Raw genomic sequence first — 24,534 nt, forward strand, 5'->3', positions numbered from 1 at the left:
GCTCCTGGAAGAAGTGTTCGCAGACAGGGAACGGCGAATGGTTTGCCACGCAGACTGTGCAAAGAGATTTTGAGATGGTAGCTCTTAAGACTCCAGGTCTTCCGGGTCTCCTAAAGCGGCTAGATGGAGGAGTGGCTTAAATAACAGCACGGAGATTCTATAGCAGACGGATAGGTCTCCAATTTATCTGATGATCTGTGGGCATGAACATCTAAGGATCCGGTGAATAAGTCATTAATCGTCTTGTAGTAGGGCGTATCCGTAAACCTCGCAGCAAACACCTACCAAAATTTTACTATCAAAAGGGACATTACTCCTAAGGGCAATAATGACCAGATGATCCCCAAGAAACAGCGCATTAGGGTTTCCTTGATGTCATGGAAATTGATGATAGGACCAAGGAGTAATGAAATGGGGGGTTCATTAATTTGCAACAAGCCGATGAGTCAGACAAAACCATTCCATCTCATTTGTTTGTACTAACTGAGGTTCTAAATTGTTGAGAACAGTGCAGACAGACCTACAGATGATGCTCTTGGCTGTATAGGCCAGTCTAACCTCGAGGATAACGCAGATTGTGAATATAGCAAGGCCTACCTGGCGCTGTTGACTTCAAATTTAACGTTCGTTTCCCTTTCTCGCTTACTTACCTCTTAATGCACAAAGGAATAAGTTTGAAAGGATTCCAGTTCCGTTTGGCGTGGTTTATCCAGTACCCTCACCAAAGAACCATCTTGGGTACAATAAATTCCAATGGACATTCTCACCATTGAGCATTGGTTATCGTAAGTCCCTGCGCTTTCCTGGATAAGAATGCATCTCAATATACGTTATATTGTAAACTATAAACAGTGTGCCACTCTTGTTAGACAAGTATTATCAAGAAATACCTAGCTAGGACTTTACAGGCTATTGCGGCCTTTCCGATAGAAGGTGCGTATCTAAAAGGAAGGAGAACAAAATGGGCTTTTAGTGCAGACATTAGAAGACAGCAACATACCTGTGTCGTTGTTTGTACATAAATCCCTACCTCATCCCTTGCATGGTTTACAATGGTACAACTCATGAGCATTTTTCAAAACATCGATCTATACCTAGCATTCTAAAATAATTGAAACCAATTCCTTGCTATCTTACGATCTTCATACAGAGCTTGGCAGTGGTTATATTCACGCATATATCTCGATAAAACTTTGTTATAACAATTCAAATGTTGCGCCTATTTCTTGTGACGAATTGGGCACATTGTTGGTGTTTGTACTGTTTGTACATAGCTTGCTTAGGTAATGCTTGTTTCCCCGCACACGTCTCGCGCCCCCACAACACTTCCTTCTCTTTCCCCTCACGCTTGAAAGTCTAGATAGATAGCTCCAATATCATCATCATATTGATTGGCCATTATATTTCTCATCAATGTGTCCCAAGTGATTTCAAGCGACTTGACAACAGTAAGCAGGCTTTATCTTGTACTGTAACTAATTGAGCCAATAAGGAGATACAGGGAGAATAATACATGAGATTCTTTAATATACTCCAAGTTGTATCAATTATATTTTTAAGTAGCTATCTAATAAAGTGTATATATGTCAGGTTTCAATCTTTTAAAGTAATTGGTATTTTGTTCTTATTACCTTTATAAAACATGTACTACTTCAGGAAAAATGCTCTTTGATAGAATTGGTTGAGACTAAGCTAATAGCAATAATCATTTAGACAGGATAGGAAGTACAAATATAAAATAGAATTTATATTGTAATCTATGATCTTAACGACTGTGTGAACCTGCACTAACCTCCAGCTATCCACTTTAGAGTTATATATTTACGTCTCTCAGAGAGCCAGGCTGGCGGATAAAGATGTTCAAAGTTAGTGAGTAGCTTACAAGTGGTGTTGATACCACAGTAAAGCATAGCTCTGCATAAACCGTCCGCGGCAGAATATTAAAACCAGATCTCGTCTGAATGATCACTGCAGGACCCCATGCCTGGAGTTAGTAAGACTAGCAACTGAAACATCGAACCCTACGATTAAGGTCAGGTAAGTGATCCTATAATAACACCTAGGATACAAATAACTAGAAGAATATAACACCATGGGGACTAGTTCAATTCAATAACCCTATAGTTTACACGCACAATCGTAAGTGAGACCAATATACTACTTACCTTTAGCTTTCCGAAGTACCGGTAAAAGAGGACAGTGAAGATGCCTATCAGTCTTAGACATAGAGTAATCCACTATTCTAAAGGAACATTGATCCCTGGCGTTGAATCGAAGGCCATAATCTAGTATTAAACGGCTAGCTAATAATCTTGAATTTGGAACCTTGATCCATAACTGATGCGTAGAGATACTCTATGGCAAACACGTATTAGGGTTTCCAAGGCGTCAAGAAGCGCAAAGGTGCAAGAGGTTCAGCTAGGTATTTGTAATGATTGCGGAATGTTTACATTGGCCGGCTTGAATCTCCGTAAGGATATATCACTCTAATGTAACCTCGTCGGTTACCTGTTAGAAATACCCAATATCCTCGGCTTCTCCTCTTCCCCGCTTTAGGGCTTGAGTATATATCAAGGGTAGTATCGGTATCTGTCTCAAGTTTCATAGCAACTCATAGTGAAAAAAGAAAACACCTCAAAATGAACACTCACGACAACTTCCCCGGAATACCTCCATTCCCAAACGACGTCCCAACAGCCCCCTTATTCCGACTCTCGCTATCTAAGCTCCAAGCTCACGATGAAGCCGAAGTGACAAGACTAATGCAAGCATGCCGCGACATCGGCTTCTTCTACCTCAACCTCCAAGACTCAGACACAGGCATCAGCATCCTCAAGGACACGGACGACCTCTTCGAAACCGGCAAATCCCTTTTTGACCTCAGCCTGTCTGAGAAGCAAAAATATGACTTCAGCAGTCAAAACAGCTACTCAGGATACAAAGCCCAAGGCGCAGCCCTAGCCGACCGACAAGGCAACCGAGACCGAAACGAATTCTACAACGTACATCTACCCAACCACCATATACCTCCACATCTAACAAACTGCCAGGTCTCCAAAGACGACATCCTAAACCTAACCCCGCCCCTCCCATCCCCGCCCCTCCTCCAAACAGCCCTCCCAACCCTAACATCCTTCACCCAAACCGCCCACTCAATCACCACCCTCCTCCTAACCCTCCTAGCCAAAACCCTCCACCTCCCCCTGTCAACCCTCACAGATCTCCATCGCCTCCACTTCCGAAGCGGCGACCAAGTCCGCTTCATCAAAGCCCCCCCGCAGCCGTCCCAAGACCGCCGCACAGCCATGGGCGCACACACCGACTTCGGTAGCATAACCATCCTCTTCAACCGGCTCGGCGGGCTGCAGGTCTTGCCGCCCGGCGCGGACGCAGAATGGGTCTACGTGCGGCCCTTACCGGGTCACGCAATTGTGAATCTAGGTGATGCGATGGTGAAGTTTACGAATGGGTTGTTGCGGTCGAATATTCATCGGATTGTGGCGCCGCCTGGCGAGCAGGCGGATTGGACGAGATATAGTCTGGCGTATTTTGCGAGGCCGGAGGATGAGGTTGTTTTGAGGCAGGTGGAGGGTTCTGATTTGATTCCGGAGTTGGATGGAGAGGAGGAGGATGTTAGGAGTAGGGAGTGGGTTTTGAGGCGGGCGTTTGGGACTAGAGGGAGGTTGGATGATGTGGATTTGAAGAGTTATATTGGGACAGAGATGATGAGTCGGAGGATTGGGGTTTGATTGCGTTCTTTGGGGATGTGGTATCTCGTATGATTGCCAGTCTGAAGAGGATGAGATATTAAGGCGCTTGGTATGACCTTCGGTTGAGATACTTGGATCTGTATGGTGGACTAGACGAATGATTCTGATTACGGGCTATTGATTCCCTTATAAATTGAGTTGATGTCTTTACGTGGGCGGATTCCGCGAACGTCTAATAAGTGTTTCTCTTTACTTCTATACAAATTGCGCAAGAGAAATAGAAAAGAAACATCAGATCTACTTTATAGCATGAATTGAGCTACTTGTTTAGTTTGTCTTTCCTTTTTAGCTATTTCCGCATATCGCTGCGTTTACTATTCGTACTAGGCCTAGTTCCAGCCTTTTGTTATCCCTTAGGCCAGCATATAGATGATTCTTGCATGTCTACACACTTAAATAACAAGTCAACGAGGTTCATCCCAAGCAAACGCCAAATATATAAAATTAGGAACACCCCCTCCCCCTCCCCCACCGGTTGATTTGGGCAGTCTAACATTTTTTGGCGTTGTATTTCGGTTCCTGCCTTTGAGCCACTAGTGTTTCAAAAGAGCCGTTTAACTTGACATGATCACTAAGGAGGGTCATTACCTTACACTATCTCTCAAACCATGTGCTCGGACATTATATTATATGCAAAGAATACTAATAGTCACATACTAGTCGGCCCACCGCTTACAGCTTAAGGTCTGTACATCTCATATCGGCCATCTTTAAGAGTCTTAAAGCATTCAATCTAGTGATCTCTAGACTGAAAGCATTAAACGAAGCTCTACGTACTATTAATTCTATGATAAGCTCTTACTTATTGGATGGTACGATGCTCTAAGGGGTGAAGCAAACAGATACGCCTGCATTGATGCGGTCCGTTAGACTTGCGTCGGAAGATTGGCGGGTTATACATCTTTGTTACGAGGATTTCATAAGTTATTGATTTGTACATTCTCTGCCATTCCATTTCTTTCTTGCTCCATCTTTCAATTACAGTGCCTATGGGAGCTTGGATGCTCAACTGCCGCAACACAGTGTGGTATCATCAGGGTTTGGGGCAAGAACACTAGTTGCATATGCAAATGAATGGGTCATTCACTAGCCTACATCTATAATCACCCCAGCTCAACCAAACAGGACATGTCTCGGATTCACCTCACTATTCTAGCCAGCATCATATACGGTTCTGATCTAGTCAAGATGGCAACTCAACATCTCTCAACGACTACATCAACACAAGTACAGCGGTCAAAGACCTGTTTCAGAATTGTCTCACCGGAATTGTTACCTACAAGTCATGGCGTCGCCAAAATTTGAGCTTCTTTGGTTACCTTTGCCTTCCTTCTCATGCGATTTCTCTATCCGCCGGCCAACGAGCTCATGGAAGATTATATCGAGATTCAATTTCAGTTCAGATAAGACTCAGTCCAACATGAACGTCGAAGGGCTTCATGAAACGCTGTCTGAGGGCTCCAGCTCTTCTCTCACTCCATGGAGCAGTCCTTTAACTAGCCTTTCTTCAAGGACGCCGAGTCCACCGACCCCACCATTGCCGTACAATGACTTGGAACACCCAGTTCGAAAAGATGGTAACAGCGGAGCTAGTCCTTTCTTCCTTTGGAATGTCCCGGACTGACAACCTTTTAGACACCAAATCCCATTTGACTGTGACTAGTACCTATGCACAGGACTGTCTTTCCGGACTGGCCCTCAGAGATGAGGGCCACTACAACCCTTGTGTGCTCAAGTCTACTGTGGACGTCGTGCGAGGTATTGAAATCAAACGAGATGCCTTCTTCGCATCCATAAAGGACATCGTACTTCCACTCCTGGGCGCCAAAGAGCAATTTTATCAGACGAGGCATAACTGGGGTGTTAGCGTCCAGCCATATCAGGAGTTAGAGTCACAACCTATAGGGTAAGCCCGGTGTATCGATGACTACCAGGTCGTATAACTAATAAACCATTTGTCACAGGCTTCGAGCAAAGCTAAAACCATACCAGCTTCAAGGACTGTCGTTTCTTCTGCATCTCCGAAATAATGGAGTTGGCGGTATCCTCGGAGATGAGATGGGCCTAGGAAAGACTGTCCAGGCGCTCGCACTTTTCCAATACATCAAAGAGCATGAAAATGAAGTGCACTTGGGGAAGCCTGGCCCGTTTCTGGTAGTGAGTCCCTGCAGCGTCATGGAAACTTGGCTTTCAGAGATATCGAAATGGACACCCGAACTCACTTCGATCAAATTACACGGGACTCCAGGCAAGAAGGCGGAGATCAAAAAGATCCTGACAGCTAGAGAAGGCAAAATACAAAAGAGTTTGACACCTGCAGTGGACATCGTTGTCACCTCATACGAGACGCTTATCTCCGATATAAGATGGTTCCGAAATTTCACTTGGAGATATGTTGTTTTGGATGAGGGCCACCGAATCAAAGATAATCAGTCACAACGATCAAAGGCTATTCAGGGTCTTCGCGCTGAATTCAAGCTCATCCTCACTGGGTAAGATTATACCTTGCAGGCAAAATTTGACATTTGTTCAACGTGAACCACTAACGTGGCCGGCTCGCAAGAACTCCGGTACAGAACAACTTGAAGGAATTGTGGTCAATATTTCACTGGCTTTACCCTGGTGTTTTCATTCCACCCACCGCAGAATGTTTCGAAGAGGCATTTTCCCTTGGCGGCGGAAAATTTGATCCCAAATTTCTTGAACATGTTCAAAATTTTCTGAGCCTCATTATGCTGCGAAGGGTGAAAGACTCGCCAGAAGTAGGGCTTTCAATCCCTACAAAGACAGAGACCGTACTCTCAGTGCCCCTTTCGGATTTCCAACGGTCTTTGTACTTGAGAATCCTAACTGGTATAGAAAATTTCTCTCTTGATGGACATGGTGGTATTCCATGCGAGCACAAAAGTCGGACAGAAGCACACCAGCAATTCAATATGGCCCGTGAGCAGAGCGATCGTGGTTTCACTGACGGACCTTCCAGACTGTTGGCAAAGAATTTTAGAACGAAAAAATACAGGATCTTGAGTAATATCCTCATGGAATTGCGTAAGGTGAGTTCAAACAACCTCGCTTTAAAATCAGCTTCGACTCATTCTCAGTCCAGTGTTCGATTCATCCATATCTCTTGGAAGATGCAGTCCCCGAGCCATATGAAATTGGAGTGCATATCATCGCTAATTCCGGGAAATACATTGTTCTCTTCAAGATGATAGAACACTTTGTGATAGCTCACAGAGAGAAAATCGTTATATTTTCAAACTTCACCCAAGCTTTGAATCTTTGTGAGGATCTCCTTCTTTTCTTCCAGAACAGCGGTGATACTGTGAGATGGGTTCGACTTGATGGGAGCACGTCTAGTGCTAGACGAAACCTCTCCACGCATCTATTTCAGAACGATCCAAGGTACCTTATCTATCTTATTTCCATCAGGGCTGGCGGCGAAGGCCTCAATTTAGTAAGCTCCTCGATAGTTATCTTCTTGGACGAAGATTGGAATCCGCAAGTTATGCGGCAAGCCGAGGCGAGAGTTCACCGGATTGGCCAGACGCGCCCAGTAAGGATCTTCAAGCTCCAGTCGAAAGGCACTGTGGAAGAACAGATCAGTCGTCGGACTGCCAAGAAAGAACATGTAGCCGCCAAAGTGATGGAGGATATACATGCAGCTTATGATGAGTGCACTTTCTTGAAGGCATTTGACTCTCAGGGGTTAGTCAACGAGATGGATACGGGGGACTTGTCCGCATTGATCCACAGCCGACCAGTTTTGATATCAGATAAGTTGAACGCGAAAGATTTAAGCTGGCTCGACTGGAACATGATCTTGAATGTATGTGTTACCGACCAGAATGATAACCAGAGCAGGAGGAACGCTGTTATCACAGTTCACCAAGAAAAGGCCTGGTTAACACGCGCGGAACGAGTGAAGACCAACATATTTGACGGCAAGAAGGTCGACACAAGATTCAGATCGCTGTCCATCTACGAGGCTCTGCCCGAGGACCTTTGTCGAGCAGATAGGCGCATTGGGAAGGAAAGAACGGTCATGATTGACGGCTTCTCAGTGGGAAAGGACAGTATCAATCTAGCGGCCTTGTCGGACGCAAAGGATTCAAATTTGACACAGGGCGACTTGAAGCAGATGGTGCATGAAACTGTAAGTAGCGAGCCTCAAGGGCCCCTAAGCAACGCATAGGACCTAACCATACCTAGACATGCTTTCTCTGTCGGAAGTTCAACCCTCTGAAGTGCGATCTTTGTCCATTGGCTTTCCACAAAGAGTGCCTTGAATCGATTAGTGTATTCCGCCGCGACAAACTGAGATTTTTATGTCCCCATCACTATTGTGAGCAATGTGGCCGAACCAGCAGCCAGGCCGGTGGTCTTTTATACTGCTGTTTGACCTGCTTTAATGCATTCTGCGAGGAGTGTTTGGATTGGTCGAGAACGGACTTCGTGGGAGTAAATCACACACATGAAGCTCTGGGGTATTTTCCAAAAAGTGTCTTTTATGTGAGGTGTGTGCAATGTACTCAGACAGAACAGCGAAAGCGGTGCCTTGAGTTCGGTTCTGTTGCGTTGTCAAAACGAACAAGACGGGGTTGACAACATTTAAATCCTATCAGGAATTCGGACGGTTAGCAGAATTGAGCCAGCGCTTACATCTGCTTGGAAACAGTTTGTTGAACGGAATGAATTGGTGCGGGTAATATGAAGAGGAGAAGGAAACATTGTGGTTAAAGGAGATGTATTCTGAGCATACTCGCACTAGGTACGGAATAACGAAAGTTACAATATCATCGAGTGCTCTGTACTGCGCCGTATCAGGTATCGCTCTTGATCCATTACCAGTAATCATTCCGATGGCACTCCGAACCGGTAATTTACAACCATAACAGCCGAGCGAGGCATGGACTGGAAAGTCAGCCATACCCACCAAAAACCTCAATGCATGTTCTAAAAAAGAATGCAACAATAAGCAGCGACATCGTATGTACGACGCCACGGCCGGCAAATGAGAAACAGTCGACATGAATGAAAACACGGAAGTCGCCTCGTACCTTACCTATTATAGCTTCTAGTGCATACCAGATACTCCGTAGGCGAGCCACCAATGCATGACTTCGTCTGGTTCCACGAGTGGACAGGGATTCTATGAAGAAAAACGGACCAGTGAAAAAAAAAAAAAAAAAAATTCGCCGCGAACCCCACCACTTCCAGGCCAGTAGCACATGAATTGGCCGCCCGGAAGTGGATCGTTATAGGCGGGGGATATAGCTTTATAGACAGGGACTTTCTTCGCGGGACCGATCCTATTTGTTTCCGGTTTACTGGGATCTCGCTGCGGGGCGTACACAGTTGCCTTCAAAAGTGTCTTATTTGGCCCAATAGAGTTATTAATAGAGGTCTAGGAGTCCCAGCGCGTGAGTTGTTGGCGTGTGGATCTGCACACATCCATTCCTTTGGGGGAGATGGTAACACCTTTCCCAGCTTTTGCTTCATCCCGATTAACTGCATACACGGTGTAGGCCCAAGTCCACATCTAGGCTGCTAGACCGCTTTTCTGATTTTCCAGGCAGGTAAGTGGATAGTATATACTATATGCGCCTCGTGCATTTGTGCTGGGATTGCGTCGTGCAGGAAAGTGGACCTGACTTCGACACAGTTGCTGGGAGTGTGCAAAGGAAATTTTTTTTCAATGGGTCTCTTCAATCCATGTTACACCACCACAGATCCTAAATAGGGAAACGTGGGAAGAATCCAACCATTCGTGGAAGCTCCCGTGTTTCTGATAGAACCGGGGAAACCCGATGCAAGGTCAATGGTTGCCTTTTCGCCTGATTCATACCTGCAGTTATGATTCGTGAGCGTATGCAGCTTGAATACACGGTATACAAGAAAAGGAGTCTATCAAGCAGGTCGCGAGTACCTAACGTCGAGATACCTCGAGCAGGAATAAATCATGGTGTCGGACTTGACCCGGTGGATACCATGACACAGCTGGTAATACAATATCTAACCATGATACATAAATACACTACTTACGCTAAATCATTTTATTTCCAGGGATACCTCCCGACGGGTTACGGACCGGACCGCCAAGCAAGGCTAATGCTGAGTCCCACGGTACAAGAAACGGTCAGAAACCTGATAATAACATATTGATGTCATTTCCACAATGAAGTTACAATAATAGTAATAATAATACTTTACTTATGGATCACCACCATGGATTGAAGAGGCTCCGTTAATGCTCCGAAATTAATATAGTAAGGCATGGATTGAACTATCTTTCCCCTAGGTTTGATAGAACGTGTGCTATATCATATGTAACATTCCATTCTTGAAGATAACGTATTTCACAAGCCAGCGTTCCACACAGGCGAGCGTTCCAGCCCCGTATCACATATGAAACGGTCACTTTTACAAGTCGGATATCTCAACAACAACAAGCCTAGAGAAGCTATAGCTGTGCTAAGATGTTGGTGTTGTATGGTACTCTAATATATTAGATACAGGGACTGTTATTTTCTATAATGCTCTTAATAGAGTAAATACAGTTATATTTTTGTGTATTTTATTAAATCTTAAAATACAAGAGCTTAAAAGGCACTTAATAAATCTACTAAATTTATAATACCTTATGGATAAAACACTTATTAGATATATTAACAAATTTAGAATTGAATCTTTATTGTTGTTGGGATATTTGGGCTATAAAAAGGGCATTTTATATGGGATATAGAGGTGGAACGCTCGCCTGTGTGGAACACTCGCATGTGAAATACGTTAACGGCTGGGTAATGCGGATTAATAATAAGCATAGATGCAGGAGAACGTTACACTACCATGAACTGCTGTACACATGGGACACTGAAGTTTCCAGCTGACTGGTTACTATGACGGAATTTCCGTCCTTTTTTTTATTTATCAATTTAATTTTTCAACCTATCGGATACAACGTCTCAACGATCTCATGACGGACGATCACAACCTTTAGATAATATAACAGAAAATAAAAAGGATAACATAACCAGCAAGTCCGACTATAGGAACAACATTCACAGCCCGCTAAGCTCTCCCCTTGACATAAAATAAATAAGTAATCCAAAACAATAGTCCCAACCCCCCCAAGAAAACCAAACCAACGCCCCATAATTCCAGAATCCATCTACAACCACGCTTCAACCCTAACCCAAGACGCCACGGATTCGGAACCATCAACCCGACAACACTGGCATCACCACAATCGGATGATCTACCACGACGACACCAGAAATGGTTATAGTCAGGGCGGCCCGAGCACTGTCTAGCCTACTCGGGGATTTCCAGAACCGGCAGCTAGCAGGCGGCGTCAGCGGGGAAATTAAACGAGCGTATTGCAATGAAAATAAAGTGATTACATTTGTACGATGGTAACATAGGTGGCAGCACTAACTAAATAACGACCAGGTCCGGCGTACGCCGTAGTACGGAGTATGGAGTGTTTGCATGTGGCTTGATCCTTCACGATGTATCGAGAGATTCGAGACAGATATTGGGTCAACGAGTGATCGAGTCAGTTGGTTCGGTCTCACGCCTTCGGTCTGAGTGTGATGTCCTCTTTGAGAAGCTTATTTCTGGCGGGGGTGTCCGTCGTGACAGGGACGGACGCGTCAGAGATTCAGAAGTCCATCGGAATTGACTCCCTACGCGGCGGCGATCGATTGATCAGACATTATTGTACATATGTACATACCTAGATAGTACCTGCCCTTGGATAGGGAGCGGAGAGAGCTAACCGAGCAGCGGTCTAGGCACTGTCCCTCGGCCGAGGACAACGCTGCTAATCAACAATGACCATATGAAAACCTATCGGTAGCACTAACAAGTCCACCAGGCCAGCTCAACTGTAACGTTGCTATCAACCAACACCCCCTACTGACACCTAAGTCCCAACTCTACAGTCATAACTTCCTATTTAAGCTAGGGAGCCCCTGGCACGACCAGTTCTTAAGAACATCCAAAACCGGAAATGATACTCCATAAGCCCCTTAGCACATCGGTCAGTCCAAGCATCAAACCACAAGCTAGTAGCCCGATTCACGACTCATGAGGGAAGGACGTATCTCATTTCTAAAGCTTACCTACCAACCTATAATCCTACGCAGCTCCGTGAACGATGAACTAAGAATCCCTGTAGCCCGATTCAAATCCCTAAATCAAAGTAGATCACCCCTCTAGGCTATAATATATGCACTATTGGTATCCATACAGGACGCCGGATCCGAACGTCAACCGGCCCACCGATCTGGATCTGTCCGAGTGACAGGTGGCAGGCAGACACAGCCAACACCTCGTTGCCAAGCGGACCCGATAATCCAGACTTTTGTATTTGTGCCTACGCTACTGTAGTGGAGCAAAGAAGTGGGAGTCCTTGCCCATCTGGCTGGGCTGCAGGATTCTCTTGTGCATGAGGCGGATGGCTTTGGCGGGATTTGGTCGGCATTTGGATGAGTAGAGATTTGAAATCCATTCTTTCTGTTCAAAGGTGTATTTTCTTTATTCCCTTTTCTTTCTTGCTTTTTTTGTGTCTCTGCTCCCTACGGTCATGGATTGGAATCGGAGGTGAATTGTTATTTGCGCAATTCCAGTTATGCTTATTGACTACACCCATGCAAGAATGGCTGTCAGCCAGCATAAACCAATACAGGCCAACTAATAAGATACCATACATACAATTACATAGGTATGTACGTACATACTGTATCTACATATGGATTCATGATTCTAGGTATTTACCAGTATTACCTCCACCTGTAGGGCTCGCAAGATCATTAATGCCGGAGTTTTCCCGGTACGGCCAAGTTCCACCGGCAACGCTAAACGGCAGGCGCCAAAACAGCCCATTGGTGAAAATATCATGCCATACAAAACCAAAGGCTTTCTACAAGGAGGAAGGAAGAGAAGAAGAAAAAGAACCCCTCAACTTGAATGATGGTGACTAAAGATCATGTCGACCGTAATTCCGTGCGGAACTATATCCCCACCAGCCTCCTGGGAGCATCTTTTCTAACTGCTCTATCGCTTTAAGTAAGAAAAGACCGTGAGAACATTCTAGTTTCGGGGATGAGGGCTTTGAGTGCCGTTGACATGACGGGTGGAGTACATACAGCGGTGCGCTCATGGGAGCTCACCGTTGGCTGTTTTGGGTTTACTTCGGCCAATAGTAGGGGGACAGAAGTAACAATGGAAAGGTACCACTTGATAATTTTAATGTTAGAGTAACAGGGCTATCGGGGCTGTCGGTTCCGAGGGTGTGGGTTTACTTTGGAGCCAGGCTGGTTGTTGATACTGGTAGCTCTGGTCGCATGCGCCAATCGTTACATCTAGCCTTACACTGCGAAGAATTGTTACACTGCAGTTGTTGGTCATCCTGCTACCACTGAGACCGGCCATTTACCAATAGGCAGCTACTTGGTAGGGCGAGAATGGGTAGTATTTCCAAACGAGACCTGACGCGGAGAGACTCCTGAATCGGCCTACTCCGCCGTATCAATGCTATGGTAGTCAGAAAGGAGTGGAAATCAATAGGGCTGCTGTCAATTGGAAAGAGTGAAAAGAGAATTCGTCGAAACATGCCAGCGCTGTACGAGTGTTTGAGACCAGTCGCATTCCTAACCAACGCTGGTCGTAGCCCTGGCCAATCGTTCTTCCACCCGTCTGACAACCTCAGGGTCTGGCTCTGGCTTTCGTTTCTTGGGCCTAAGAAAGTATTCAGTAAACATGGCGTCTGCGTTAAAGGGGTGGATGTGGGTCAAATCACATACGGGTCTCGTATAGTTTGTGGGCCTTTCTCCTGACCACAGTTTGAGCATATCTTTTGCCCGGACTGATACAAGGTCGAACACTGGTGACAAGTGTACCGCACCCTTTGACGGGCCTTTCTCCAAGTCCGTGCTGGGGGTTCCACTGGGGGTTCCGCATCTCCAGGGTAACCATCAGGATACTTGTGTAACTTGGCCCTGGAATCAGTTAGCACAACAGCTCCATCATGTCTCTGCGGGGGAAGGTGCCACGTACGGCTCTCGAGGACATTTCTTGCACCGGGTGTGTTTGCAACTGAGGCACTCCGTAGCACCCGCTTCGAAGGTCGTACAGCAACGATGGCAGGTGCGGCGCACTCTCTGCTTGGTTTGTTTGTGCACAAGATCCTGGCCGCCGGTGCGTGATGGGATTGTAAGCGGGGGTTCCTTGGCCTTGCGCTGTACACCGGCCGGCTCCTTGCCCTTCTGAGAGAGTATGGTCTGGAGGGCAGTTTCTGTATGATCATGGGACTTAGCCGCGGGGTATCGGGGGCACTTCTTGCAACGGACGTGCTGGCAGTTGGTGCAAAGCTTGTCGGGACCGAACGTAGTCTGGCAGCGGTGGCAGGTACGGCGAACTCTCATACGGATCGGTTTGGCCACACGTTGGACGGATACATCGGTAGGCGATTTCCATTCTCCGGGCTCAAGGGTCAGCCCATACTTGGCGAACAGAGCGCGAGCTTTTTCCTCCTGGATGGCGCCCCAATGCTTAAAAACGGTCGGCTCAATAGCATGATGGGCGACAGTTTCCTTCGCTGGAGCGGGGTTGATCTTGGGAACAGCAGCAGGAATTTTGGTAGGGGCCGCGGCTTTCGGACTGTGTTCAAGTTAGTGCGTTCATTATAAGTACAGAAAGAAACCGAAACGTACGATGCGGACTTGGCCGGTTCAGACCCTCCACTAGTAGTCTCCTGCAAGTCGGACACAGATTCGGCCCTCGAAGCCGAGCCCTTTCTCAACACCATTCTCATACGATGAAGATACTTCGAGAATCCTTCCTGCTTCCCATCGTTGGGCTTTTTCGGGCCCCCCTGACTCGACATGATGCTTGGGGGCTTTTTACGGGCGGTGTTTAACGATGCTTTGTACTTGGGACAATCTTTTGGTTTCGCAAACAAGAATCCTTATATAACCTCGGTAGACCGTCTGTCCTGTTCGTGTCGGGAAGGGTTTTTTTGGCGACCAATTTTTTGTACTAAATTTGATTCACACAGCTCCGTTCATCTATATCCTCCGGGGGTTGGTAAAATCGGCGGTATCCCACTTGTAGAGTGAGGGGGGAGTAAATAAAGATAAAGAAAAAGGCGACGCTGAACGGGTAAGAATCCGAGACGAATTGGCCAAGTGGAGTACCTGCTGGGGAGGTAATCACCGTCAAGGCGTGGTGAAGTTAATTGTTTGAGTATATAGTAGTAGTAGGTCACACGGACGTGTACCGATCCAAAGGGTTGGGACACCCAGCGAGACGGTGAAGTGCAAAACCCAACGCGCAGGGTCTGCACTGGCAAGGAAGCCGCTTAAGGGTGGACTCGCTTGATTGGCCGAGCGGCGGTCAGATCCAGTAGAGGACTGGATCAGTCAAATTCGAGGGGGACGGTCAGTGGAAGGTAGCAACGAGGTCAGTACCTTATCCTTCAATGGGGTGTGAGGGAAACCAGTTATATAGAACGTTCTAGGGAAGAAGCGACCAACGTCAGGTAGCCAAATCACCGGGGGAAAAAGAGTAACATCGGGACCCCAACAGTGGCGGTCCGAATGATAAATAGTAGCCGGATAGGCTTTCTGGGGGATCCGGACGAGCGAGAGGGGTGTGGGTACAAGTTTAGTATGGGTTGAGTCTAAAGGGAGTGGCCCATGGGTCGCTCTGGTTCTTTTTATTATGATTTATATTTATTTTAAAGGGATTTCTCCAGAGTCAATATTTGTAAGGATGATTTTTCGGAGGATAAAAAAATGAATTATAATTTCGTAAAATCGTTAAATGACGTTCGCCAGCTACCAACGAGGTGCAGTGATACAGAGAATACATACAGTTCATACAGTAAAGGAGAATTTGCACAATTGCATTCCATGCATTAGTACTCCAGCGCAAAAGAAAAATAAAAAATTAAAACGAACAAAAAAATGGATAAATAATACTTGACAGACTTAAGGTTCTGGGTTGACACATGGGTACAGGTACCAAAATACTGACTCGTAAGAATGGAAAACAACCGTAATGACCGACAAAGGAGAATGAAAGCTTGGTAATATTCCCATCTGCCAGGTTGCTGGTTCAGTTGGTTGGCTAATTTAAGTCCTCCACCAGGCTGGCGCGTAACCGAGTAACAATATGAAGGAAATTTCTAAAGTAGTTGCTGCTGGAGAATTTGGGAGCGGGCCCACCTGTCTACCAGCATCTAATGGAGTTTAGCAAGTGAACCGAAGCGACGGAGCAATGATACTAAAATCATAGCGCTGTTCCCGCTCGGGAACAATGCCCGAGCCCAGAGTTTGACAGTCAATCTGAAGGTCCTATTCATGGACAGTTGAGATGATGATCCTGAGACATTAGTGAAAGCCTGAGCTGTTGGTCTTGTAGGCGCTGGTGGTTATTCCTGCAGTTCAACCTATGGATGTTCATGGGCCATAATGTCAGCTCCGTTGGACTTAAACTTTGGAGTATGTGATTCAGGCTGATCAAGATGATGCTATTATATTTGCATAGGATCTTTATGAATTAATGAATGGTTTACACCATTCAAGAGGATGATCACTTGTCAAATAAAGTTTGTATGGTCATGACTACTGAAAGCCTCGTATCATGCAATCGTCCCACTTGGAAGGGCCATAATAATAATGTGTTTTATCCTTCGGGATACGGTTATGGCGGACTTGGGAGGTCTTTACTCCGCGGAGTCCGGAGTTTGAAACCATACCATTGGAATGGGTCTTCTTCACAGTACCGCATGATACATAAATACACGCCGAAGGAAATGAAACCATTATGGCGATGACCTGACCATACTGCTACCGTATCAACATCCAGCATCCAATATCCAACGTCCTAGAGGATCCTCCCCTAATAATATTACTACCGGCAATAGACTAGGTCTGCCGCTGCCGACCTTTACCCACGCATTGGGATTGATTTATTTATTTAATCACCCAGCCACGACAGAGAAATGAATAAGAAACAATACACATGATCTAGCGGATAATCCCCCCTCGACTAACTGCATATCACGATACTTTCCATCTTTCCCAGAATAGGTACCGGGACAATCGTGAAATAGCACCGGATCAGCCAGCCAGAGTACTCAGATCATTGTCCTCTTTCTTCATGATGATAAACCACTAAGAGACACCTTGTTTAGTGCCTCAGCGCTTAGCCATGTCACGAACCTTCTTCCCCCTTCCCCTATTTCGCCTCACTCTATCCCTAGATCCCGCGCGCGCACGAGTATACAATTATAGATACGTACAGTTTTTAAACCATAGGCGTAAAAGTATGTACATAAAGGGCGCAAGCAACCGGCCACGATCGTATGAACAAAAACCCCTCAGCAGCCCACGATCAAATTAAGCGACTCAAACAGGCGATAGCGGGTATAGCGGACTACCACCACCTGCACGATGATGCAAAACAGCGAACCGCCGACAGGAACCCTACCCTTCGCCACACAAGGGAAAAAGTGATTACTTACAGTAGTACGGTAGCAAGGGTCCTACCCAACGGGCGACCGACAATCATGCAGGACTGGCGGCTGCACCCGGACACACATGTTCAGCTTAGGATTTCCTGTTTCTTTTTCTTTTTTCTTTTTTTTGCTTCTTATATCTTCGTTGGTGACTCTGCACAGCCTGAGTACAGTACTGCACTTACTCCATATTGGGAAGGTCGTTAAGATAACGTGCAACTTTCAGGTACTGGAAGCAGTATAGAAGATATGTAGCTAGCCATTTTGTTGCTGCTGCAGATAGCCCGTCTGAGGGAGAGGGAAAACATCCCCCCACCCCCCAATCTGCAGGCTGACGGACGAGGGTGTCGGAGAAATTTCCAGCCTACGGGTTTTTTTAGGAGGCCACCCCCACCGTTTTAGGGATTTAATGGGGTGATTTTATTATTAATGAACATTAATCATTATTGTTGCAGGATACTAGATCTCATGAATCTGGTTGAGATTGCATGAATATCTGATCCTGTGCATACTTCAAACGTCTAGATTACTATATATGGGGTACTCCGTAAACAAAAACCACCCAAATAGTATAATCATGCATCTGCACTGGTGGAGTTACCAAGTGACACGATGGTCAGTGCCTGAGGAAGTGTGGCCGCTGGCCAGGTCACTGGGACCAGTCCAGACAGGGGGGTTTCCAGAACCTAAACCTGTGAGAGGGGAGAGAAAGGCCTGGACAATTACTTAGATATATAGAACCGATCTTTGGAATTATACCGAGTGGGACCCCCAATCACATTTTATTTTCAAACTGTCCATTGAGTCTGAAATACAATTGCAGAGTTCTTTCTTTCAGTCTCAGAAAGTTCTGGTTGTCAAAGAGTTAAGGCCCCTAACCTACCTGAGTACTCTGGGCCTAGTCCTGGTCTCCACTGTGGGCGCGTATGGAACTAGTAATGAATTTTGGCTTTCTTGCTAAATAACTATGTATCCATGGAAAGATTAGGTAAGACCAGATTAAGTATTTTCATCTTTGGTTGTATCGTATACTACTTATATACACATATGTGCTACCTAGAGCACCTGGGCATGTTAATTTTGAAACACTCTACTACTCTTCCTTCCTGCATCGGATTTGTCTGGGAGGGACATCCTTCGGCCCTATCTTCTCCCTGTGGACTGACTGTACTCTTTCTCTCTCCCCCTGTCAACGGGGTATTAATGATGACACCACATGCTCCCACGTGTGATTAATTCTCTGGAACTATCAGGTTACTGTTTCTTTTTGTGCACCTAGTTGCATTCATTAAGAATTATCCCGGCCCCAGCACAACAGGTGGTCTCATCATGCCCTCAGCCTTCAGTAGCTCTGAATACATTCCCCTTGGAGAAAGAAAGGCTTGAGAGGCATCAAGTACGATCGACGCATCGTTACATTTTATATTACGGTGAAGTTCCCTTTCTTTGCGTTGTACCTGTCTCAACAATTGGAACATCCTGATCCCGGAATTTTTCCGAACGTATTTTTGAGCTGGATTGTCCCATAGGGAATGGTTGAAGTCGAATTCTATTTCAAGGTGACCTCTATACTAAGTACCTACCGGCATAACCATCTGCGATTGGCCGCGTGAGCACAGCTAATTATCAATTTGCATCATATCAGAGTATACGTCACTAAGTATGGTCATGAAGGGTATATTAGACCTCGATCCCATAATACAGTAATATAACACGATCCTCTTTTCTTTCACATCTCGAAGAGTATACATACATACATATATGTATAGTTCAAGAGAACCCGAGTCTATTACATGGCCGAAGATTAAACATTTCAGCGAAGAAAACCAGGGCCGTTGGTAAAAAGTATATGGTTTCGCTTCAGTAAACCAAGCATCGTCGTCATTCCACGCGGTGTCAAAGACGATAGTAATGTCAAATGCATAACGCCGACCCGGAGATAGAAGCGCCAATGTCATAACATAAAGGAGTTCACCGGGAATAACCGTCTATCCAAAAGAACCGTTCGAGTTTAATCCGCACTCTGCAATTTCGATTCAATGGAAGTGATGTCTTCCTCTTCCCCGACTTCAATCACACGGTTGACTTCGGCGGTATTTCGCATCAACTCAACGGCACCGGCGTACATCATTCGCAAGTTCGGGTTGCAATTCTCAGGGAGCCAGTAGAGAAGGACATAAGGAACCGAGAGGCGACCGGATTTCTGGCGGTGTACAGTCAGTATGGGTAGATTGTAACTCGTTGGTCTGGACACTCACCAAAGTCAAGGGGTAACTGAGGAGGATGAACCGGGGTGATGAATCAGGAAGCTCATCGGCCAAGTCCTGCATGTTTGTGTAGATTTCGCCATCTTCAGGACGAATCTCTTGGCTCTTTTGATCAATGATATCTATTTAAACTGATTATCAACATATCTGGCTTAACATTTGGAAGGATGTACAAGAGAGTCTAAGCCTTACATATTATAGCCTGAGCATCCTTAGCTCTAGAAGTTCCAAGACGAAACTTGCGCAGTTTCTCCTTAGTCTCCGGAGAGAACGTATATAACCGAGACTCAGAAGACTGTATTCCCGAGCTATCGTCAGAGGCGCGGGTCGATCACCAGTTAATGCGGGGCAATCTCACCATATTGTCGATATGTTTTTGGGTCCCAAGTCGATGTACTCGCTAATTTCCCGACAGATCTAGGAATGAACACAGTAATCCTAGTTTCGTCAATCCGAAATTAGAGGTTTCAGAGTGAAAGGATGATAAAAGAAGTAGGTTCACTACGTGGTGCTCCACGTTTCTGCGGGAAAGTGGGATAAATGAAGCGGAAAGGGAGTTTTTCCCCACCCACTCCGAAAGCCGTCATCGCGTGCCTGCGTCTCTTACTTTCCCACCTGACACCCCTCGGTCTGTCTCTTTTCGTCCCCTTCCCACACATCCTCTCCCTTGATGTTCAATCGGCTCAGTCAGTTGACCCGTCATCTCGCTCGACCACCACCCAATTACCTAACCGCCTCGCCCGCTGCTTTATCGATACTTCGACCTTGTGTCTCCAACATGACATCATCTGCGGTGCATAACTACACGAAAACGATACACACGGCAGCATGTCTGATCATTGGTGATGAGGTGCTTGGCGGAAAGGTGCGTAGGGATTGGACGGGTTTAGCTACTCTTTGCGTCCAGTTCTAATCGTTGTCATCTGGACCTTCTTCCTCTCCCTTGCCGCTTTTGCCGCGGTCTGTGTCCGGATAAATAACTGACCTTTTGGGCTGAAATACATAGACAATCGACACCAACTCTGCTTATTTCGCCAAGTACTGCTTCTCCCTGGGGATCCAGCTCAAACGTGTAGAAGTCATTGCCGACGATGAGAGCGAGATTATCGAGGCCGTAAGACGCATGAGTAGCAATTACGATTTTGTGGTGACCAGTGGAGGCATTGGGCCGACGTCCGTATACCCCGGTCTTTTCTCTCGGAAGGCCTCGCATTCCCGGAGACTGTCCTGTTATGTCGGAAGCTAACTACGTCCCTTATCTCGGAACAAAAAGCCACGATGACATTACGTATGAATCGATAGCCAAGGCGTTCGGCCTGAAGTTAAAGCTGCACCGAGCTGCTTTTGATCGTATGAAGAAGCTCTCCAAACCTCACCCAATGCAGCCGCAGTTTGACTGGGACACGCCGTCGCCCGGCCTGACGGCGAAGCTGCGCATGGTTGAGCTCCCCCACGACGATACTCTGCCGGAGGAGCAGCAGGCGATCTTCGTGGCGGATGATATGTGGGTGCCAATCGCCATCGTCAATGGCAATGTGCATATCCTGCCAGGCGTCCCCCGCCTGTTCGAACGCCTGCTTGAACATCTGAAGCCTACTTTACTTCCTCGGTTAACCAACCCCGAGGGCAAGGGCATTTATCGTTATTTATTCAGCACGCCACTCCCTGAGAGTGCTGTGGCACCATACCTGACGGACCTTGCTACGCGGACATCTTCGCAAGGTATAAAGGTTGGCAGTTATCCGCGCTGGGGAAAGAAACGTAACACCGTAACTTTAGTTGGAACCGACCAGAATTTCATGGACTCGCTGGTATCGGAGGTTGAGCAGAACGTCCAGGGAAGAAGAGTCACGCAGGAAGATGAACTCGATCCCCCTTCTGATGCGGAGTAAAGTAAATAAGGGAGCACTGGTCATGCCACGTACATAGATTTGATGCAACTATCCATATACACTTAAACATCCAGACAATTCTATCCGCTCCTGAACTTGCGAGAACCTTGCGCAAACATTTGCTCATCGCATCGATAGTCAGATAACTGCTTTCATGTCTTTCATGTTGCTGTATGGTTCGAAGTACTAGCAGACGTGTAAGCAGGAACAAAACATTGATTGGTCAACATCGTCACGATGTATGTAAGCCAGTAGAGAATAATGGCAAATCCCATCTTTCACTACGTGCTCCAAAGCTTAATCCCATGTTGCCCTGGACAGGTGCTCCAAATGAAAGCGTAGACAAGAAGCTAACGTGCATTCAACCAAAAGGCCAAAAATAGGTAGGAGTAACTAATATTTCCACTGAACGGGTGAAAGCCAATATTATAAAGAAACGTTGAAAGAAGATAGGAACCACTACCTTTAGTGCATGCCTTGGCGGGAACGGACAGCGAAGAGTGGAATCGCAATCAGAAACCAAAGTCTAACAATCGACAACTGCCTCAACACTAGACTCCAATCTTTCCCAAGTGCTGACATGTTGGTTGCTACCGATCTGAAGCAAGTGTTTGGACAGCTCGTGTGCCCCTGCAAGTAACGCCGGTTTAGAAACATGTTCAATAGATAAACAAAGTGCCACACCAATGCCCGAGCAATGAAAGAAAACGAGAACAGCAAGGCAGAGTAGGACGTCGATCATGTTGCGAACGGAAATGATGGCAAAGGACGAACCAAACGCAATGGTGGTTTTGCAGCTCAAAGTACCAGAATGAAAACCATGAAAATAGCATGTACCTATATAAATGCACGGTTCTACTGACAGGGTTAATTCCTCGTCCTGCCCAGAACAAGATCGTCAAAAACAGTTTTTCCAAAAAAAAAAAAAAATAAAATAAAATAAAAATAAAAAAGAAAAAAATTTGATAATAATTAAGAAAGAGAAACAAAGGGGGAATCGAACGTTCATAGAGATGATGACGTCGTTATTGGAACAGACATCATCCGATAGCGAGTCGTATGGTATAATTGCACAAACCAAAAAGCGTCAACAAGCCGCAATTAGCTCCGAGGCCGTGGCGCTCTTCCTGTCGCCCATATCTCTTTTTCCAGTCGAATTTTTATTATGTAGTTTGCTCCCTTCCGTATCTCGACTCGTGTGATTGTATCCTTTTTCCAAGTCCAACGCCTGCCCAATTACATTATAATACACTTTCCGCAGCAACCAGCGCCGTCGCCCGGTTCGCTCACGTCCATTTTGCCCTCCGGGGCGCGATTGCCGAAGGCTCCCGAGCCTGACGGATACGACGACATTTCCTTGTTGTACCGACGAATCTCACGGACAAGGTCGTAGAATGCATTTTCGACGTTAATGCGAGACTTGGCGGATGTTTCGATGAATTTGCAGCCGAACTGCCTTGCTAAAGCTTCACCCTCTGTAGATAGACGCAACCCATCATCAGTCATGCCGGCCATGGAGATGATATGACTAAGGCCTGGTACCCACCTTCTACTGTGACGGCTCGCTCCTTTTCTAAATCGCATTTATTACCAACCACGATGATAGGGAAATAGTCCTTGTCCTTTACTCGTAGAATTTGTTGCTGGAACGTCATAATTTCTTCAAACGACTGGCGCGACGTTATAGAGTAAACAAGAAGGAAGCCTTCGCCGGTTCGCATGTACTGTTCACGCATTGCCGAGTACTCTTCCTGTCCGGCTGTATCTAGGACATCCAACAAAGCGACTTCATCGTCGATAACACACTGCTTGCGGTACGAATCTGTTGAATGGGGTCCTTCATGAGCGACAAGGTCCGCCAGAGGGAAATATCAATGGCTGGCAGCAGGGGGGGGAAGGCGCTCACCTTCGATTGTCGGGTCATATTCGTCCACGAAGTGACTCTGGATCAATTGAATTGTCAGACATGACTTTCCGACGCCACCACCACCGACGACAACCAATTTATATTCTCGTAGAAACTAGGGTTCAAACAACTGTAAGTATAACGTGCGCCACGGCGTGAAAGGGGTATGTTGGAAAAATCAAGGCGAGCCGTGGAGCAAAGGGGAAGCCGTGGAAGAGGCGAATTCCAGGGACCGGGGGGCGTCGGGTAGAACAAGCTTACCTTTGACGCCATTCTAGAGTATTCTGCCGGGAGGTGTGTCTGGTAGGAAGGATAGAGGGCAGGAGGATGATCGAAGCTATCCCGACGGGAGGAGTGACAGCGGGTCGAGAGAGCAGTAGCACAATTTTCTTTTTTGCAGCAGGGTCAAGAGTCGGGGCCCAGCTTGTCGGGAGTTTCGCGCAGAACAGAGGCGCCTAAAGGACAAGTCCACAGCAACGGCGGGTCTAGTGAGGTGACTAGGCCAAGCTTAAAGGCGGATGGGGTGAGATGATCAGGGGGGGAGCGTTCGTGGAACTTCTGGTAATCCGCGGGAACTGAATGCGAGGCGGTAGGCCGCTTCTTTTTGTTGAAATTCCCTATACAAAGCTAATGTCGACTCTCTCCTATTTCCACTAAAACAAAAAAAAAATCAAAATAAAAAAAATCAAACAGAGCTCCTTTTAGGGAGGTAAATGAAGAAGACGAAGTGGAGATTTCAGAGGGGGAAGGGGGATTGATGATTAAGGAGAGTTTAAGTGAGCAACGGAGGTGGGGGATTAATTAGAGAAGATAGGGCCAAAAGAGATGAGAGAAAAGAGAAAAAAACTAAAATTTAAAAATTAAAAAAAAAAAGAGGAAAGCAACATACCAACATACCGTATTTGTTATATTTGTTACTCGAGATGATTCAGTAAAAGAGTTACTTATTTTACCTCGTTACCTAATGTTCCTTTTTCTATTTCTTTTTCTTTTCTTATTTTTCTTTCATTTTTTCCCCCCCAGGGAGCGTGAGGTGCCGATTGGAGAATAATAACAACAATCAATAAACGATCATGAAAGGGGGTTCGGGGGTTCTTTTGAGGGGTGGGGACTGGACGAAAAGGGAGTCGCGGTGTGTGGCATTAAGCCATTGTTGCGCGTGTGGTCGACC

General features: G+C 46.1%; 6 protein-coding genes across 6 annotated transcripts; 3 read left to right on the forward strand and 3 right to left on the reverse strand.

The window, feature by feature from the left end:
• The first annotated feature begins 2,594 nt into the window (after positions 1 to 2,594).
• Positions 2,595 to 3,970, forward strand: BDW43DRAFT_221655 (putative oxidoreductase, 2OG-Fe(II) oxygenase family). The gene is made up of 2 exons (XM_032039409.1): positions 2,595 to 3,002; positions 3,051 to 3,970. The coding sequence occupies exons 1-2, from the start codon at positions 2,640 to 2,642 to the stop codon at positions 3,747 to 3,749; spliced, it is 1,062 nt and encodes a 353-aa protein (XP_031895034.1). The 5' UTR covers positions 2,595 to 2,639; the 3' UTR covers positions 3,750 to 3,970.
• A 1,085-nt stretch (positions 3,971 to 5,055) lies between these two features.
• Positions 5,056 to 8,182, forward strand: BDW43DRAFT_304119 (putative nucleosome remodeling complex ATPase subunit (Snf2h); the record flags this gene model as incomplete). Its single annotated transcript, XM_032045549.1, has 9 exons — positions 5,056 to 5,347; positions 5,406 to 5,676; positions 5,735 to 6,262; positions 6,334 to 6,823; positions 6,877 to 7,175; positions 7,233 to 7,599; positions 7,669 to 7,926; positions 7,983 to 8,100; positions 8,145 to 8,182. 9 exons carry the CDS (start codon positions 5,056 to 5,058, stop codon positions 8,180 to 8,182), a joined length of 2,661 nt encoding a protein of 886 aa, XP_031895035.1.
• A 5,135-nt stretch (positions 8,183 to 13,317) lies between these two features.
• BDW43DRAFT_221746 (uncharacterized protein) lies at positions 13,318 to 14,928 on the reverse strand. The gene is made up of 4 exons (XM_032039410.1): positions 14,498 to 14,928; positions 13,833 to 14,435; positions 13,580 to 13,774; positions 13,318 to 13,514 (listed from the first exon to the last, which is right to left on the reverse strand). Exons 1-4 carry the CDS (start codon positions 14,659 to 14,661, stop codon positions 13,427 to 13,429), a joined length of 1,050 nt encoding a protein of 349 aa, XP_031895036.1. The 5' UTR covers positions 14,662 to 14,928; the 3' UTR covers positions 13,318 to 13,426.
• Positions 14,929 to 19,042: 4,114 nt separating this feature from the next.
• Positions 19,043 to 20,062, reverse strand: BDW43DRAFT_221826 (GMF family protein). Its single transcript, XM_032039411.1, has 4 exons — positions 19,924 to 20,062; positions 19,758 to 19,860; positions 19,557 to 19,687; positions 19,043 to 19,501 (listed from the first exon to the last, which is right to left on the reverse strand). Exons 1-4 carry the CDS (start codon positions 19,924 to 19,926, stop codon positions 19,310 to 19,312), a joined length of 429 nt encoding a protein of 142 aa, XP_031895037.1. The 5' UTR covers positions 19,927 to 20,062; the 3' UTR covers positions 19,043 to 19,309.
• BDW43DRAFT_221923 (flavin adenine dinucleotide pyrophosphatase) lies at positions 19,933 to 21,544 on the forward strand. The gene is made up of 3 exons (XM_032039413.1): positions 19,933 to 20,430; positions 20,572 to 20,738; positions 20,839 to 21,544. Exons 1-3 carry the CDS (start codon positions 20,236 to 20,238, stop codon positions 21,455 to 21,457), a joined length of 981 nt encoding a protein of 326 aa, XP_031895038.1. The 5' UTR covers positions 19,933 to 20,235; the 3' UTR covers positions 21,458 to 21,544.
• A 962-nt stretch (positions 21,545 to 22,506) lies between these two features.
• BDW43DRAFT_221831 (Ras family protein) lies at positions 22,507 to 23,971 on the reverse strand. The gene is made up of 4 exons (XM_032039412.1): positions 23,625 to 23,971; positions 23,364 to 23,478; positions 23,004 to 23,279; positions 22,507 to 22,932 (listed from the first exon to the last, which is right to left on the reverse strand). Exons 1-4 carry the CDS (start codon positions 23,634 to 23,636, stop codon positions 22,694 to 22,696), a joined length of 642 nt encoding a protein of 213 aa, XP_031895039.1. The 5' UTR covers positions 23,637 to 23,971; the 3' UTR covers positions 22,507 to 22,693.
• Positions 23,972 to 24,534: the final 563 nt, after the last annotated feature.

The sequence above is a fragment of the Aspergillus alliaceus genome (genome assembly GCF_009176365.1).
Source record: "Aspergillus alliaceus strain CBS 536.65 unplaced genomic scaffold BDW43scaffold_69, whole genome shotgun sequence".
NCBI classification, from domain to species: Eukaryota; Fungi; Ascomycota; class Eurotiomycetes; order Eurotiales; family Aspergillaceae; genus Aspergillus; species Aspergillus alliaceus.